This window comes from Orbicella faveolata, unplaced genomic scaffold, assembly GCF_042242905.1.
Source record: "Orbicella faveolata isolate gen_17 unplaced genomic scaffold, um_ofav_v1 contig_35, whole genome shotgun sequence".
Classification (NCBI taxonomy): Eukaryota; Metazoa; Cnidaria; class Anthozoa; order Scleractinia; family Merulinidae; genus Orbicella; species Orbicella faveolata.
In genome coordinates, this window is record NW_028301564.1 from 16,827,501 (window position 1) to 16,840,530 (window position 13,030).

The window sequence follows — 13,030 nt, forward strand, 5'->3', positions numbered from 1 at the left end:
TTTATCGTATTATCGTACGGTCCCGCGCACGCAATAGGGACCTCACGCATACAGCAAAAACCCGCGTATATAAGAACCTAGGTTTTTTCAAGTTAGCCGCCATAGGTTCTTATATAAATGGTGTTGAATGTGAAATTAGGATAACTAGGGCGCGATCCATTCAATCCAAATTTCCGAAAATTTCGGTCTAAAACTGAATGGATCGGTTCGGTCCAGCCATCAAGTTTCGAAAAAGTCGGTCCATGCACCTTTCGAGGTGGACAACTTTTCTCGGTTGGACAGGCCCGATCAAAATAGACCGTTCTATTTGACCATTCCGACCCATTCTCAATCCCAGTACCTCGCTGTTCGGTATTTTTCATGCACAACATGGAAGAAAACACTTATTATGAAGCTTTTATGGATTGTTAACAGCGGATCTATCGGTGTTACTCGTACATCCATGCACAGTTACAACAAATTTGTAGCTGCTTCGCAAAGCCAAGTGTATGTTTTGGCTGTTAAGTGTTTGAACTTATACGGCAAATAACGGTCTGAACGGTCTGCTCAAAATAACCCGTTTTACAGGTTAAATTATTAGGCATGAAATAACTCACACAATACCATTGATATCACCGTCGAAATCTTCATCTAGCTCTAATACTTGCAACACTGATCCAACATCCTGCATTTTAAATCAGTGCGAAACTCGTTTTGCGGGTGGAATGGAACTAGACCGTTCGGACCCGCTGGATCCATTCGACACCAAGAAATTTTGGAACCTCGGCCCGGAAATTTTGGTTGAATGGGTCGATCCCCTAAGTTCTTAATAAGGATCTTAATTTTTGTTAAAAAAGAAAAAACAACTTGTACTTATGGGTGTGGCCTTGATATTGAGTCATTCACAATGCAGTATTGTGCACGTGGTCTTATAATATTGCCAGTGTTCTGGCCAGTTTTTGTTACGTGGTGGTTATGGTTATGTGATGTACTGCAACAGTATATTTGAAAAAACTCTACATTTTGAAAGTAAGAGCCTGCATTGAGATTTTAGCCTAGAATGGAGATTTTATCCTGTATCCCACGACGCTTATTATAGAGGACGTACTTAGAGAATCTACTCAGTTATATATAATACAATATCTGCGCCCGTTTCGCGTGTTTATGTTTTATACTACACTGTGTATAAAGGGACTTATCTACTCTCGCATTTCACCATTCTAGAAGCATAAGGTATTCCAAAGGTAAACCCTACACACACAAGGCAAGAACTCAGTTGTTAAAGCATGTATTTGTTTAATTATACTGTATATTTTGGATCTAACATCTTATTTTTGTAATCATAACCAACAAATCAATGGTTCTGATATATATCCTGTCGGTGCCGGTTTTACACGTAAACGTGTACTTTGTCACGTCGGCAGTCACTGATCTTTTGACAATACCATGGTGGAATAAAAGGGCCTCGAACAAATTTAAGAAAATTATCCATTAACTCCGACACAACTTTAGAATGCGTCTGATTACCATCAAAGAAAAACTCTGCAAATGCACTCACTACAGAAGGGCCAGCGCCACCTAAAATTGTTACAAAAAAAATACATGAAATGCAATTAGAACTTACAAAGAAATTATCAACTAAAGCAACTAGCAAACTAATTGACAAATAATAATGTAGGAAACAAATACCCCGAAGCAAAAGCAAATAACTTGAAAAACTCTCAAGTATATTGACGTGACTTTGCCAAGCAGAGAGCCTTTGGAGCTTTTAACTGAACACCATACAGTTGTACATTCTAACTTTGCCCCCCCCCCCCGGATTTTGTTCAAAAGATGTTTATAGCTTAATTTCCAAGCATTATTTCGGTTTTTAACGCCATGCTTTCACTGAGGCTAAGGATCAGAGGAAAGACCAACTGCCTGAGTAACAAACGGGTGTCTCCCGAGGAGGGTACTTTGATATATAAGCTATATGGGTATGAGCCGCTATGAGGGGTATGGTTTTTAGACAGTTTAGTCTGGGATAGGGCATAGAAATCACACAGTGTGAGTCTAGAATAAGGTATAATTCACCGAAAAAGCGAAAAAAGCGAAAAAAGCCAGTGTACAAATTAAAACGGGGTTCTTTACCCGGCATTCTATAACAGATATTGAAACTCGGAAGTGACTTTGTAAGATATTGGTTTAGTTAGCGTATGTTGGACTGCGATGGCGATAAAAGTTTTTGCATTGAAAACAGCTAGTCTGAGAAAGCTAGGGTAGGGGGGTTTTGGTGCCAAGTCAAGAATGGGGTTGCACAATCAAGTTGATCATGGTCTAGCGTAGGACCAGGATTTCAATGTCCTAGCGGTACACCCACCCCCACACCCAAACATTTACAGAGTACCACCCCCGGTGGATTATAGTAGATTATAGCTACAATCATACTTGCACAGTCCGGCCACGGAGCCTTTAAGTTTGACTGCGGGAAATGCGAATACGCGACCCAATGTCCACGGCTGTCACAGGCGTATATCAAGGGAGGGTGGAAAACAAAGTCACTGCCAGATTCACAAGCAACTTGGCAAAATGCTTGGGAGCCATCTTCACGGTTCATACAAACCAAGGCACCGTTCTTGGGGGGAGGGTACATAGGACATCTGGCTCCTAAGGAATAAATGACGTCAATTTGAACAGTTAAATCAGTTTATGCTTGTAAACAGTAGGAGACCTATATGAACACTATGTGTGAGCGTCAGAAGCCAAATCAATCAATAAATTGATAAAAGTAACTGACCTAAACAAGTAGAAACAAATCAGGACTGTTTCAGTGTTTTTTTTTTTGTTTGTTTGTTTGTTTTTCTTTTTTGTTTTTGTTTTTGTTTTTGTTTTTGTTTTTGTTTTTGTTTTTGTTTTTGTTTTTGTTTTTTTTTTGCAATAACACAAGGGAAACAACGCTTACTTACAACACTAGCTCTATTTACATTATATTGCTCTAATTTTTTACACTGTTTAAATTACAATATCTAAACGACTTACACTACTAACAAATACAGTGACGACAAGAGGCAAAGAAAAACAGAAGAAAAATGAATAGTTATCATTACAGCCTGAGGTTGTACTATAGAAATATAAAAAACAGACCAAAGGCATGTGGTACATTATAGGTAAAATGAGTTATGCATCTGACAGGAGATTAGAAATAGACTAATGGGTAGGAGATAGATACCGATAGGTATAGAAAATCTAATCTAAAATATTAATTAAATCCTCCTGTTTCAGTGGGTTTTTTTTATATAACTGAGAAAATTACTTCATTGTGATTGGCTGAAAAAATAGGTCAATTTATCCTTAATTTTTAGTTTGCATTGCAGCTGTGCAAATTAACGCGCGTGCTTTCGTGAGTTCCCAGTCATACAATAAATGCCGAGCTAAAAAGATTTATAACTTGTGATAAAATTGCGAATCTTTTTCAAATTGAACGCCCCTCAAGTCGCGTGCAATTTTGAGAGAATTTTCAAACATCATTCGTATTGTAAATCCTTAATAGCACTCGCATTCATACGATTACCTTAGTCTCCTCCGCAGCCGTTGTTAGGGTCGTCATGCTACGCTTCTCCCCCACCAGGGGGAGAAGCGTTGCGTGACGACCCTAATAACGGCTGTGGAGGAGACTAACGATTACCTATAACAATTTAAATTTTGTTCCGAAATGTCTACCATTTTGATGGCCATGCATAGAGTGTCATAGCTGATGTGCATCTAATTTTTCCGTTCACTAAAATGTCCTTCCAATTTGTGTCAACGATTTACTTTTTAGTTCAAACAATATTTCCAACAATTTAACACTAAACTTCACGTCTATTAAAAGAGATGTATGGAAATAGTTTTCAATTTTATTGTTTCTCAGTGCACTTTGACCTATTTTTGAATCTGCGTTTCAGACGAGGCGGGTACGTCAGGTCAAAGATGCAAAGACACAAATGAAATGCCGGAACATGCAGCGCAAAACTACTCAACTTACTTTTAAGTGTTATTGTAAAAGAACATCCCGTATATATGTTTCCTTTAGGATATGCGTGGTCCTCCACAATGTACTGAATCTTATATGTTCCGGGAACACCAAAGAAGTCACCACTTTGACGATTGTAGTTGATTTGCGGGGGCAAGTGTGAATTGTCAGTGCAGACTGGCCTGTCCCATAACACCCTTACCGCCGCACCTTTGCCTTCTTTGACAATGTCGCCTGGGCAGAAACTACAAGTCGGCGGCTCTAAATCTGGAATTGAAGTGAAATTATTGTCAGTTTTAAGCTAAAAGTGACTAATGCAAAGTAATACCCTAAGAAGAGAACTCTCGTGAGGCTTTTCTGCAGACAAATTAGATTTGAGCCGAGAATTATAATTACACGATAATATGTTGCAGTGTTCGTCATTACAATGACAAACACTGTATTACTACAATTTTCAGTGCACTATGGACATGTCTATATCTTCATGCAAGTAACTCTCGCAGAAGGTATTACATTGTTCACTTAAGCAATAGACCATTCTTTCTATGGGTTTACTGGCGCAATAAACCACGCGGGATGTTGGCAGAACACGAGAAAAGCTTGTAAACCACAAGCCGTTAGGCCAGTGATTTACAAGCTTTTCGAGTATTCTGCCAACATCCCAAGTGATTTATTGCGCCGGTAAACCCATAGAAAGAGTGGTCTATTGCTTTTATGAAATAACTATGGAAAAAATCTGTCAATGAGAGGACAATTTATTGTACTTTCGTGATCAAGTTGCTTATTCTCATCAAATTCATGAGATGACGCGACAAACCAATCACAGCGACCGAAAGAATGAAAACACAGACTCCGCATCGGACACGAAATCCGCAGAGCAAAGCGACGAAAGCATTTCACGCTAAGAAAGTTTTAAGAAACGAAAGTAAAAAGGTTATCGGTGAAAGCCAAAAAGCATATTAATAAACTCAAAAGTATTCTGAAGGAGAAATGCAGGTTTCGTAGGTGGAATCGGTCATCACGAAATTAAAAGGCTGTACGAAAAGTGTGCAAGTAGTCTAACTTCATGTGTTTGGCGAAGCGATTCAACGCAGTGTTTAACGACAACTTTCCAAAGTTTTGCATATGGAATAAAGGTTAGTTACAGAACGCTCCTTTACAAATTTATTCAGAATTTATTTACTTAAGTTGAAGGCTATGAAGTCCGTGTTTCTCTCTGTATTTTGCTAAATGAAAACTATTGCTTGAAAGCTAAGCTTATATGGAAATCAAATTCACTTATCGTTCATGCATTGAGTTCAAACTCAAAATTTCTGATAGGAATATTTTCCCTGCTTTTTTGACAACCCAAATTGATCAGTCAGGCCCAGCTGACTTCATCCTCCACAGACCGTGGAAAGCACCCAAAAAAGGGTTTAAAACTTCCTTAATTTCAGTCTCAAGCGTAACCGGAGTCGGCGTAAAATTTTTGCCGTGGAAGGAAAGATAAACTTAAAGCTTTATATCACGACCAACTTCTGCTCCTGTTTTTCCTTGCAAATTTCCATGTGTATGTTGAATGAAAAGATCTTCGTGTTCTTGATATCTCAGCCAGTGAAAGGCAAAACTGTTTATTACATTTGTTATCTCTAGAGTTCCGAGTTCTCTACTTCCCGCGTAGAGCTGCCATAGATCGGGAACCGTGGTTTACCGGTACAACAGAACATGGTTTAGCAACTCTATTGACGAATCAGAACGCGCGTAGTATAAGCTATAATAATAATAATAATAATAATAATAATAATAATAATAACAATAATAATAATAATAATAATAACAATAATAATTAAAACTTATAGAGCGTGATTTTCCATGACGTACATGATCAAATGCGCTTTACAATTAGATAAATTGATTAAAAATAAATAAAATATACAATTAATTAAGATTGATAAAACTTAAAGGTGAACAATAATAATTCATAACAAGTTATAACAAATTAAAAGCCTGTTTAATGCTACCGGGTAGATTGTTCCAGAATTTCGGGGCCGCATAACAGAATGCTCTTTCTCCAAGTGTTGCGAGTATCTTGCCACTTGGAACCTCAAGCATAACTTTTGGCTGGATCTGAGGGAATATCTAGTTGATGGTTTTCGAGTGACCAATTTGCAGATGTAATAAGTTGCCATGCCGTGAATACGTTTAAGGTAAGCCGCGCCTTTTGCAGTCCAAGGAATCCCGGCTGCTTATAAATGCCATTGCTTCAACCGGTTTCTTAAAAGTAACCATGAGTCTGTGTTCTAATTAACTATAAGATTAAGAACGAGATCGAGATTTCCACTAGGTGATAGATGATGTAGCCGAATTAGTAGAATTCTAATCAGATTTCCTCCAAGTAACGTTTTCCGAATATTTCTCTACATGTTAGACCATAGTCTTGCACTTCACGCTTTAGCAAAATGGCACGTGGATTAAGGTAATTCCCCTGAAATAAAACTGCACATAGATTTTTGTTCAAACTTTGTCCAATGAATACTTATCATATGAGAACTTTAAATATAAAATTAAAAAGGGGGGGTGCCCATGCTCGTTAAGGAGCTGTGAGGGCATTGAAAATGTCCCATTTTAGCGTTATTTCATGGTTATTAGAAGAACGCATTCCAAGTTATTGTTAACTCTTTGTGAGCCCAGACTCATGAAAGCACGCCTCAAACTAAAGTCAATACTTTTGCCGGACACAAATAAACTTTTTTGATTTTGACAGAGAGCTGAATCCTTGTGTAAATATTCGAACCAAATTGCTTGCCACGGCTATCAAACTGCAAAATAGAAAAGACTACAGTGCAGCTGCTATTTTCCTTATTTATTCAATTTTCAACAATAGAAATCAGATCAGTCGTTTCTCAAGCAAAGCTAATGATTAGTTGATTAAAATGACTGGAAAAAAATTGGGGGTGTCCGAGCTCGTTAGTGAGCTATAGCCATTTTTCAACTGACAGAACTCAATATCAAGGCAAATCCGCCATGTTTTCAATGTGCGTGTGCACGAACGCGCGCTAATGACGCCATAAATTATGCGCAGTAAGGATGCCCCATGCAATACTGCGGAATAACCTTAAATTGTTGTTGAACTTCAACCCTTTACACGTCATCACGTACTGATCACGTGCTCAGTTTGATGAATTAAAGTCGCACATCGATCAATTTGCTTTCGTCAGTGTTCTAGGGAATTTAACTACTCAATAGTTTTATCCGAAACATCGGATAAACGAGAAAACTTCACCGTTATATGGACGACGTCCAGCCTCGACACACTAATGCCGGATAAAGTACGATAACTCAGCCAATCAGATTACAGCTTTACTACAATACTAGTAGAATATTACCAAATAAATGAGACTGTTCAAGCTTACCTCTAACGATAACCCTAAACTTGCAGCTTGCTTTGTTTCCAGCTTTATCAGTGGCAGTAACCTCGATATCATGTCGACCAATGGTAAAATTTTGGGGAGACTCAGAACTAGAGTGTAGGGCGACTGTAGCGTTAGGGTCCACTGAGATGGAGTTGTCATCGACATCAACTTCCCAGGACACCATTTCTGAAGGGCTTCCTTTCCTGGGGGTGACTGATATGTCGGTACAACGCAGCCATGGAGCTGTTGTGTCTAATAATGTATTAGCTGAGTTAAGAAGACATCGAATGTTTTCATAAACATTAATGTAAACAGCTGAAGAAGTCAAAGGAAATTAGGGACGCGCCGTTTAATCTATTCTTCTCAAACTCATTATCAATTCATCAAGTTTAAACAAAGGAAATTTAGCACAGATTTTTACGATTTTATTTCTCCGTTTTCTCTTTAGTTTTAGTTACGATTGACAGATATATCAAACACGAGCTCAATACAGTGTTTGACCACATTTCAAAACACCTCGAAGTTCTTCAAAAATAATCCGCTACGCGTCGTATTTTTCAACTCTCTTCTAAGTGTTTGGAAAGGTGGTCAAACATGGTCTTTTGTGTTTGATATATTACATGAAGGAGGGGTGGTTTGTCAATTAATTTTTTTTTTATCGCGAAGGTTTTGTTCATGTTCGCGTTTTGGCACCTTTAAGTTTTTTTTTCCCAGACGGGGTCGCAAGGGCAGCATGGCTTGTTGGAGTGTGTTTTCTTTTTCCTTTTCCTTGTGCAAAATTTGTTCCTTCTCTTTCTTGGTAATTGCTTTACAACTTTTCCGCCTCTTTACAAAACTGAAAAGCCCAGCCTTTACTAGGCCTTTCAGTAACATGCGGACTCTAAAATTCAAAGCTCAACCTACTAATGCGTTTTTCGTTATCGTCAATCAAATGTTCCGTGGTTCCGTTCCTCCCAGCTTCCGGCCACTGCCGAGCACTGATTCGTTGTCTGAACTGTGCTCAATGATTTGATTACCGAGCGCTCGGCAGTAGTCGGAAGCTGGCGGGAGCCGGCGAACATTTGATTGACGGTAGCGGAAAACGCATTCGTCGGTTGAGCTTTGAATTTTAGAGTGCGCATGTTATTGAAAGGCGCGGTAACTGAACTTTTGATTAATAGATTAAAGGAGCGGCACTGCGCATGTTTAACTTTGATAGACATTCAACGTGGCATTTAAAAGAAAAACAAAATTAGGCTTTCACAAAATGCTGTTTTCCTTTAAATTTTGTTCTTACGGAACTGTTAGAGTCAATGTTAATTTGTAATCCAGTTTAAACAATAATCTTCTTAACCTCATTAACGATCATGCACCTTAACGCCTGCTAAGTCAGCGTGAAACCTGAGTTCCGCGATTTCTTCTGTGATTATAGGCCCGTAATGTATACCTTGTTTTGCGCTTTGAATCATTGTAATCTTTTTTTTTTTGTGAGACTTTTGATCTGAAAGGGCTTTTGCTCTTTCGGATATGCCATTGTTATATGTACATTAGTTGCTATTTCTAACTCAAATTACCCTTCAAACCTGTTTTGAAACTAAAAATGTCGTACCTAAACCTCGCTTCCCGCGTTTCGCGAAAGTAAACACGCTGTTTTGTTGTCATTGGAAAGCACGAATCCCAGGAATTTATCGTTAAATTTTATTATGTTTAGATATATACTAAATGGAAGAATATTTCATAGTATGTTTCAGAATTGCTTAAGGACTTTCGCGCCCGAGATATTTCCACGGACAAATTTTTTTAACACTTACCATGAAATAAGGTAAAGACCAACTTTTGCCAAAGAGCCAAAAAGCCAAAAAAATGATGGCACAGTATTCGTTTTCGAAATAAGGCGCGTTGAAGACCATCCGGTTTTAGAGGTTTTCGTTCAGTTTTAAGACCATGCTAGGTTACAACTATCGCTCACACGAGAGCAGAAAAGTGAAATATTTGTAACTACTCACGGATAGATTTTCCTGTTTTTTTTTTTAATATTTGTTATTAAAATGGATATAAATGGATAAAATCGGGAAAGGAATTTATATACGGAAAGAAAAATGGAGTTCACCGAGCATCCAAGAGAGTAAATTGCAGGCGAAGTTAGCGCACCCGATCCCAATCCCTATACTTTCTTTTAGTATATACCACACAAGCGAATAGTACTTTTCGCGTATGCTGCTTGTTTAGTTCAGAGGTGATTAGCCAAGTACTATTCACCTCCGAGCAGCCGAAAAAAAACAAAATGGCTTCCCGTTTCAAATAAAGTTACTCTTAAACAAATAAAGTTACTCTTTGGTCCGCTAGTTATTCACCTTGCGTGGTATATACTAAAACAATTATTCACCTCAGTGTCGGTGAAAGCGGTGGATATTTACCTCGTCGCTTCGCGGCTCGGTAAATATCCACCACTATTCACCTCCACTTCTGTGAATAATTGTTAAATATTTCTTACTTAGTGCGCGCGCTTAATGTATGACGAGGTGTGACGTTGCGACATGAATTTTTGTCCCCAAAAAGGATGCACAGTAACAATGAGCGCAAACTTACTTAGTAGCCAACTTACCAACACATTTGGGTATTTTTCCACTCCAAGTTCCATTTGCCAGGCACACAAATTGGAAAAAGTTCCGGTTTAGATCATCTTCGAGCGAGTAACCAGTGGCGCACACAAAGATACAGGTATAGGTCACTGCTTGAGACTCAGTTGTACACCAACGGTAGGTAGGCTGAGCCAATGGAATGGACGGCAGCTTAGGACAATCAGCATTCACTGGAAAGTAAAGCCGAAAATATGAATCAGGGCCGAATAGACACGAGTCAAAGCCGAATAGATACAAGTCAAAGTCGAATAGACACAAGTCAAAGCCGAATAGACGCTAGTCAAAGCCGAATCGATACGAGTCAAAGCCAAACAGACACTAGTCAAAGACGAATAGGTACGAGTCAAAGGCGGATAGACACGAGTCAAAGCCGAATAGACACGAGTCAAAGGCGGATAGACACGAGTCAAAGCCGAATAGACACGAGTCAAAGCCGAATAGACAGGGATCAAACCCGAATAGAGACGAATGTTTTACTGGAAAATACTGTGATCATCATTTTCCGTATTTACCACTGGGAAATAAAATTGATATCCTCGCGCCGTTTTCAAATATCCTCTATTTCCAAACACAGCAGACTCAAAAGCAACCGTAAAGAATTTTACCTCTTTTCTCCAACACTGTCCTCCAATTGTGGACTAACTTCTGAGATAAGAACTACAAAACTACAAGCCGAGATATTACTCGGAGGAAAACAAAAACGCATCCGCTGATTCTGTTTGTCCTTCATTCGCCACTTTTCGCAAATTGTTTCTGCGCATCTTTACTGCGCACGCAAATTCACACGCCACGTCATGCATGACAGCGCGCACTAAGTAATAAAATAAACAATGATAAGGCAGATGGCCATTGCTATAGCTTTGTCTGGATTTAACGATCTTGGAAGTTCGGTGACCCCTATTTTCTTTTGATGGATGATTTTCTCTACCGAATTTCTACGTTTAGCGAAAAAATGAAGAAAATCTATTCACTAGAAGTCTGAATTTTTTGCAAAATGCACCATCGAATTCCGTTCTTTTTAGCTCTTCGTTTATTTGTGCGACGGTTTCAAATGCCTCTTGAAGGGTTAAGTTTTGTGAAACCGTTGGTAGAATTTGGAATTATTTACACAACAGACCCACCTCTACAAAATATGACTAAGATTGTTTGCCTCCGTTGACTCACCGTACCGTCGGTATTTTTAACTATAAACCCCTGCAGACCATGCTGAATTACATGCGCCAATTTTTCAAAATCAGGGTAGTTTTCCACACGCTTTATCTCTGAAACGAAGTCGTAGATCCCCAATTTCTTCTTGCATTTCTGACACAAGTAACTCATTATCTGACTGCAGTAAAAATCTAAAAACAATCTTTCCACTGGAAAATTTTTGCGCGAACGTCCTTAAAGCTTATCAAGTTGTTAGTTAATTACGAAAATGTTCCATTTGGAAGACGGCAATTCCTTGCCTATTTAAGTTTTATTTTTCCCTCACAGAACAGTAAAACTGATAATTAAAGTTCCTCTAGGACTGTGTTAAACTTCATGTCAATACAGCTAATCCCGCTCGCGAGTTTGAATATTACATTTTAATTTTACCAATCTCTTAATAAATCTACCTTATAATTTAAAATTTTACCTGATAAAATTCTTGATTGCAAAGCCAAAGCGGTAGCAAGTACAAATGCAATTATATGTGCACCGCCCATTTTCTCTGCTCTGAGTTCCTCAAAGTTTTGCAATGATGAGATTAAAAATGGGTGGTCGACTAAATTTACAACAAATTTGCCCCTTAATTACTTCGACTTTTCAAATACTAAGTTTATTATAATCTGAAAATTGCAAGCTGCTTGTTTGTTCATCTGCAACCTGACTCAACCTCAATGATTATTTGTTTTCGTTCTTTGCCACTGTCCTTCAGTTCAGCCCGGCTGAAATGTTAATTCTTCTAACCCAATGTCTTGCAGTCCATCTTATGCAAGACATGTTATATTCATCTTACATAGGGTTCAGAGCCACCTTAAATTCCCAAAACTTTAAGGTGGTTCTGAACCCTATGTATAGGTTTTTTTGAAAACTGCCAAAAGTTGCGTCTTATCATCCTTATTAAAATTTGATAATATAATAAAATATTGACTGTGCCGTTTTTGAATTATAAGTCCCCAAAGCTACAATTAAGGGTGTTTTTAGCAGGTCATACTATTGCTATGGTAACCTATTGTGTCACGAAAATGACAACAACGTGTTAACCAAAGATTTGGCGGTTTTTGGATACCATGATTGTAGCATCGAGTGATAAAGAGTGGTTTTAATGACCCATCAAAATCTAACTGCTGCTAACTGTTTCGAGCCACCTTAAATCTTCTATTTGGTAACGTTTTCGTTGTAGTTGTCATCGTGGTTTGCTTAATTAAGCTCCCTATTATGCTGATCGTGTCGCCAGGTCACCGCACGACACGTGGCCTTTTGAATCTTACTTGTTAGTACCGTTCGTTGTGTGTTTTGTCATCGCTTCAAACCCTTTTCAGCTGCAGCGTGCCTTACAATTAAATTAAAGACAAAAACACTCGCTTAAGTCGTTCTAACTCAGCGCTCTAAAACCACTTATCTATTATGTCTTATAGCAAGTGAAATAAGCTACACTGGTCAGTTTGTTTGTTCAGCTGGAATTTTGCACGTCGAAAATTCACCATCTTTTCTATTTTTTTCTATAACTCGTTACACGCGGGAGACACAATAAAAACGTCAAGTTGACGTGGGTTTCATGCAATGACAGCTTTTTTTGTTCTCGTTGTTTTTTGTTTTTTTTTTCAACCAATCAATTTATATGAAACTTCCCTGACAGATGCCACCCCAACGTACCGGCATGGCCCAAACATGGATGCGTAAAATGACCAGAATGAAAACTACTAAGGTGGGGTTCATCTTAGCCTCCTACGTGGCTCGTCACGCAATCTTCTTCCAACACTATCGCGTGACGAGCCTAAAGAGCGTCTGCGTAGGAAGGGCCGGGCAACTATTTTCACTGGAGAAGGCGTTTATTATTCCAAACACCATATCAGATTGTA

At 38.6% G+C, this 13,030-nt stretch overlaps 1 protein-coding gene across 1 annotated transcript; it reads right to left on the reverse strand.

Moving 5' to 3' along the window:
• Positions 1-1,251: 1,251 nt before the first annotated feature.
• Positions 1,252-11,732, reverse strand: LOC149103532 (sushi, von Willebrand factor type A, EGF and pentraxin domain-containing protein 1-like). Its single transcript, XM_089273267.1, has 6 exons — positions 11,602-11,732; positions 9,947-10,153; positions 7,363-7,614; positions 3,983-4,237; positions 2,407-2,625; positions 1,252-1,557 (listed from the first exon to the last, which is right to left on the reverse strand). Exons 1-6 carry the CDS (start codon positions 11,669-11,671, stop codon positions 1,370-1,372), a joined length of 1,191 nt encoding a protein of 396 aa, XP_089129393.1. The 5' UTR covers positions 11,672-11,732; the 3' UTR covers positions 1,252-1,369.
• Positions 11,733-13,030: the final 1,298 nt, after the last annotated feature.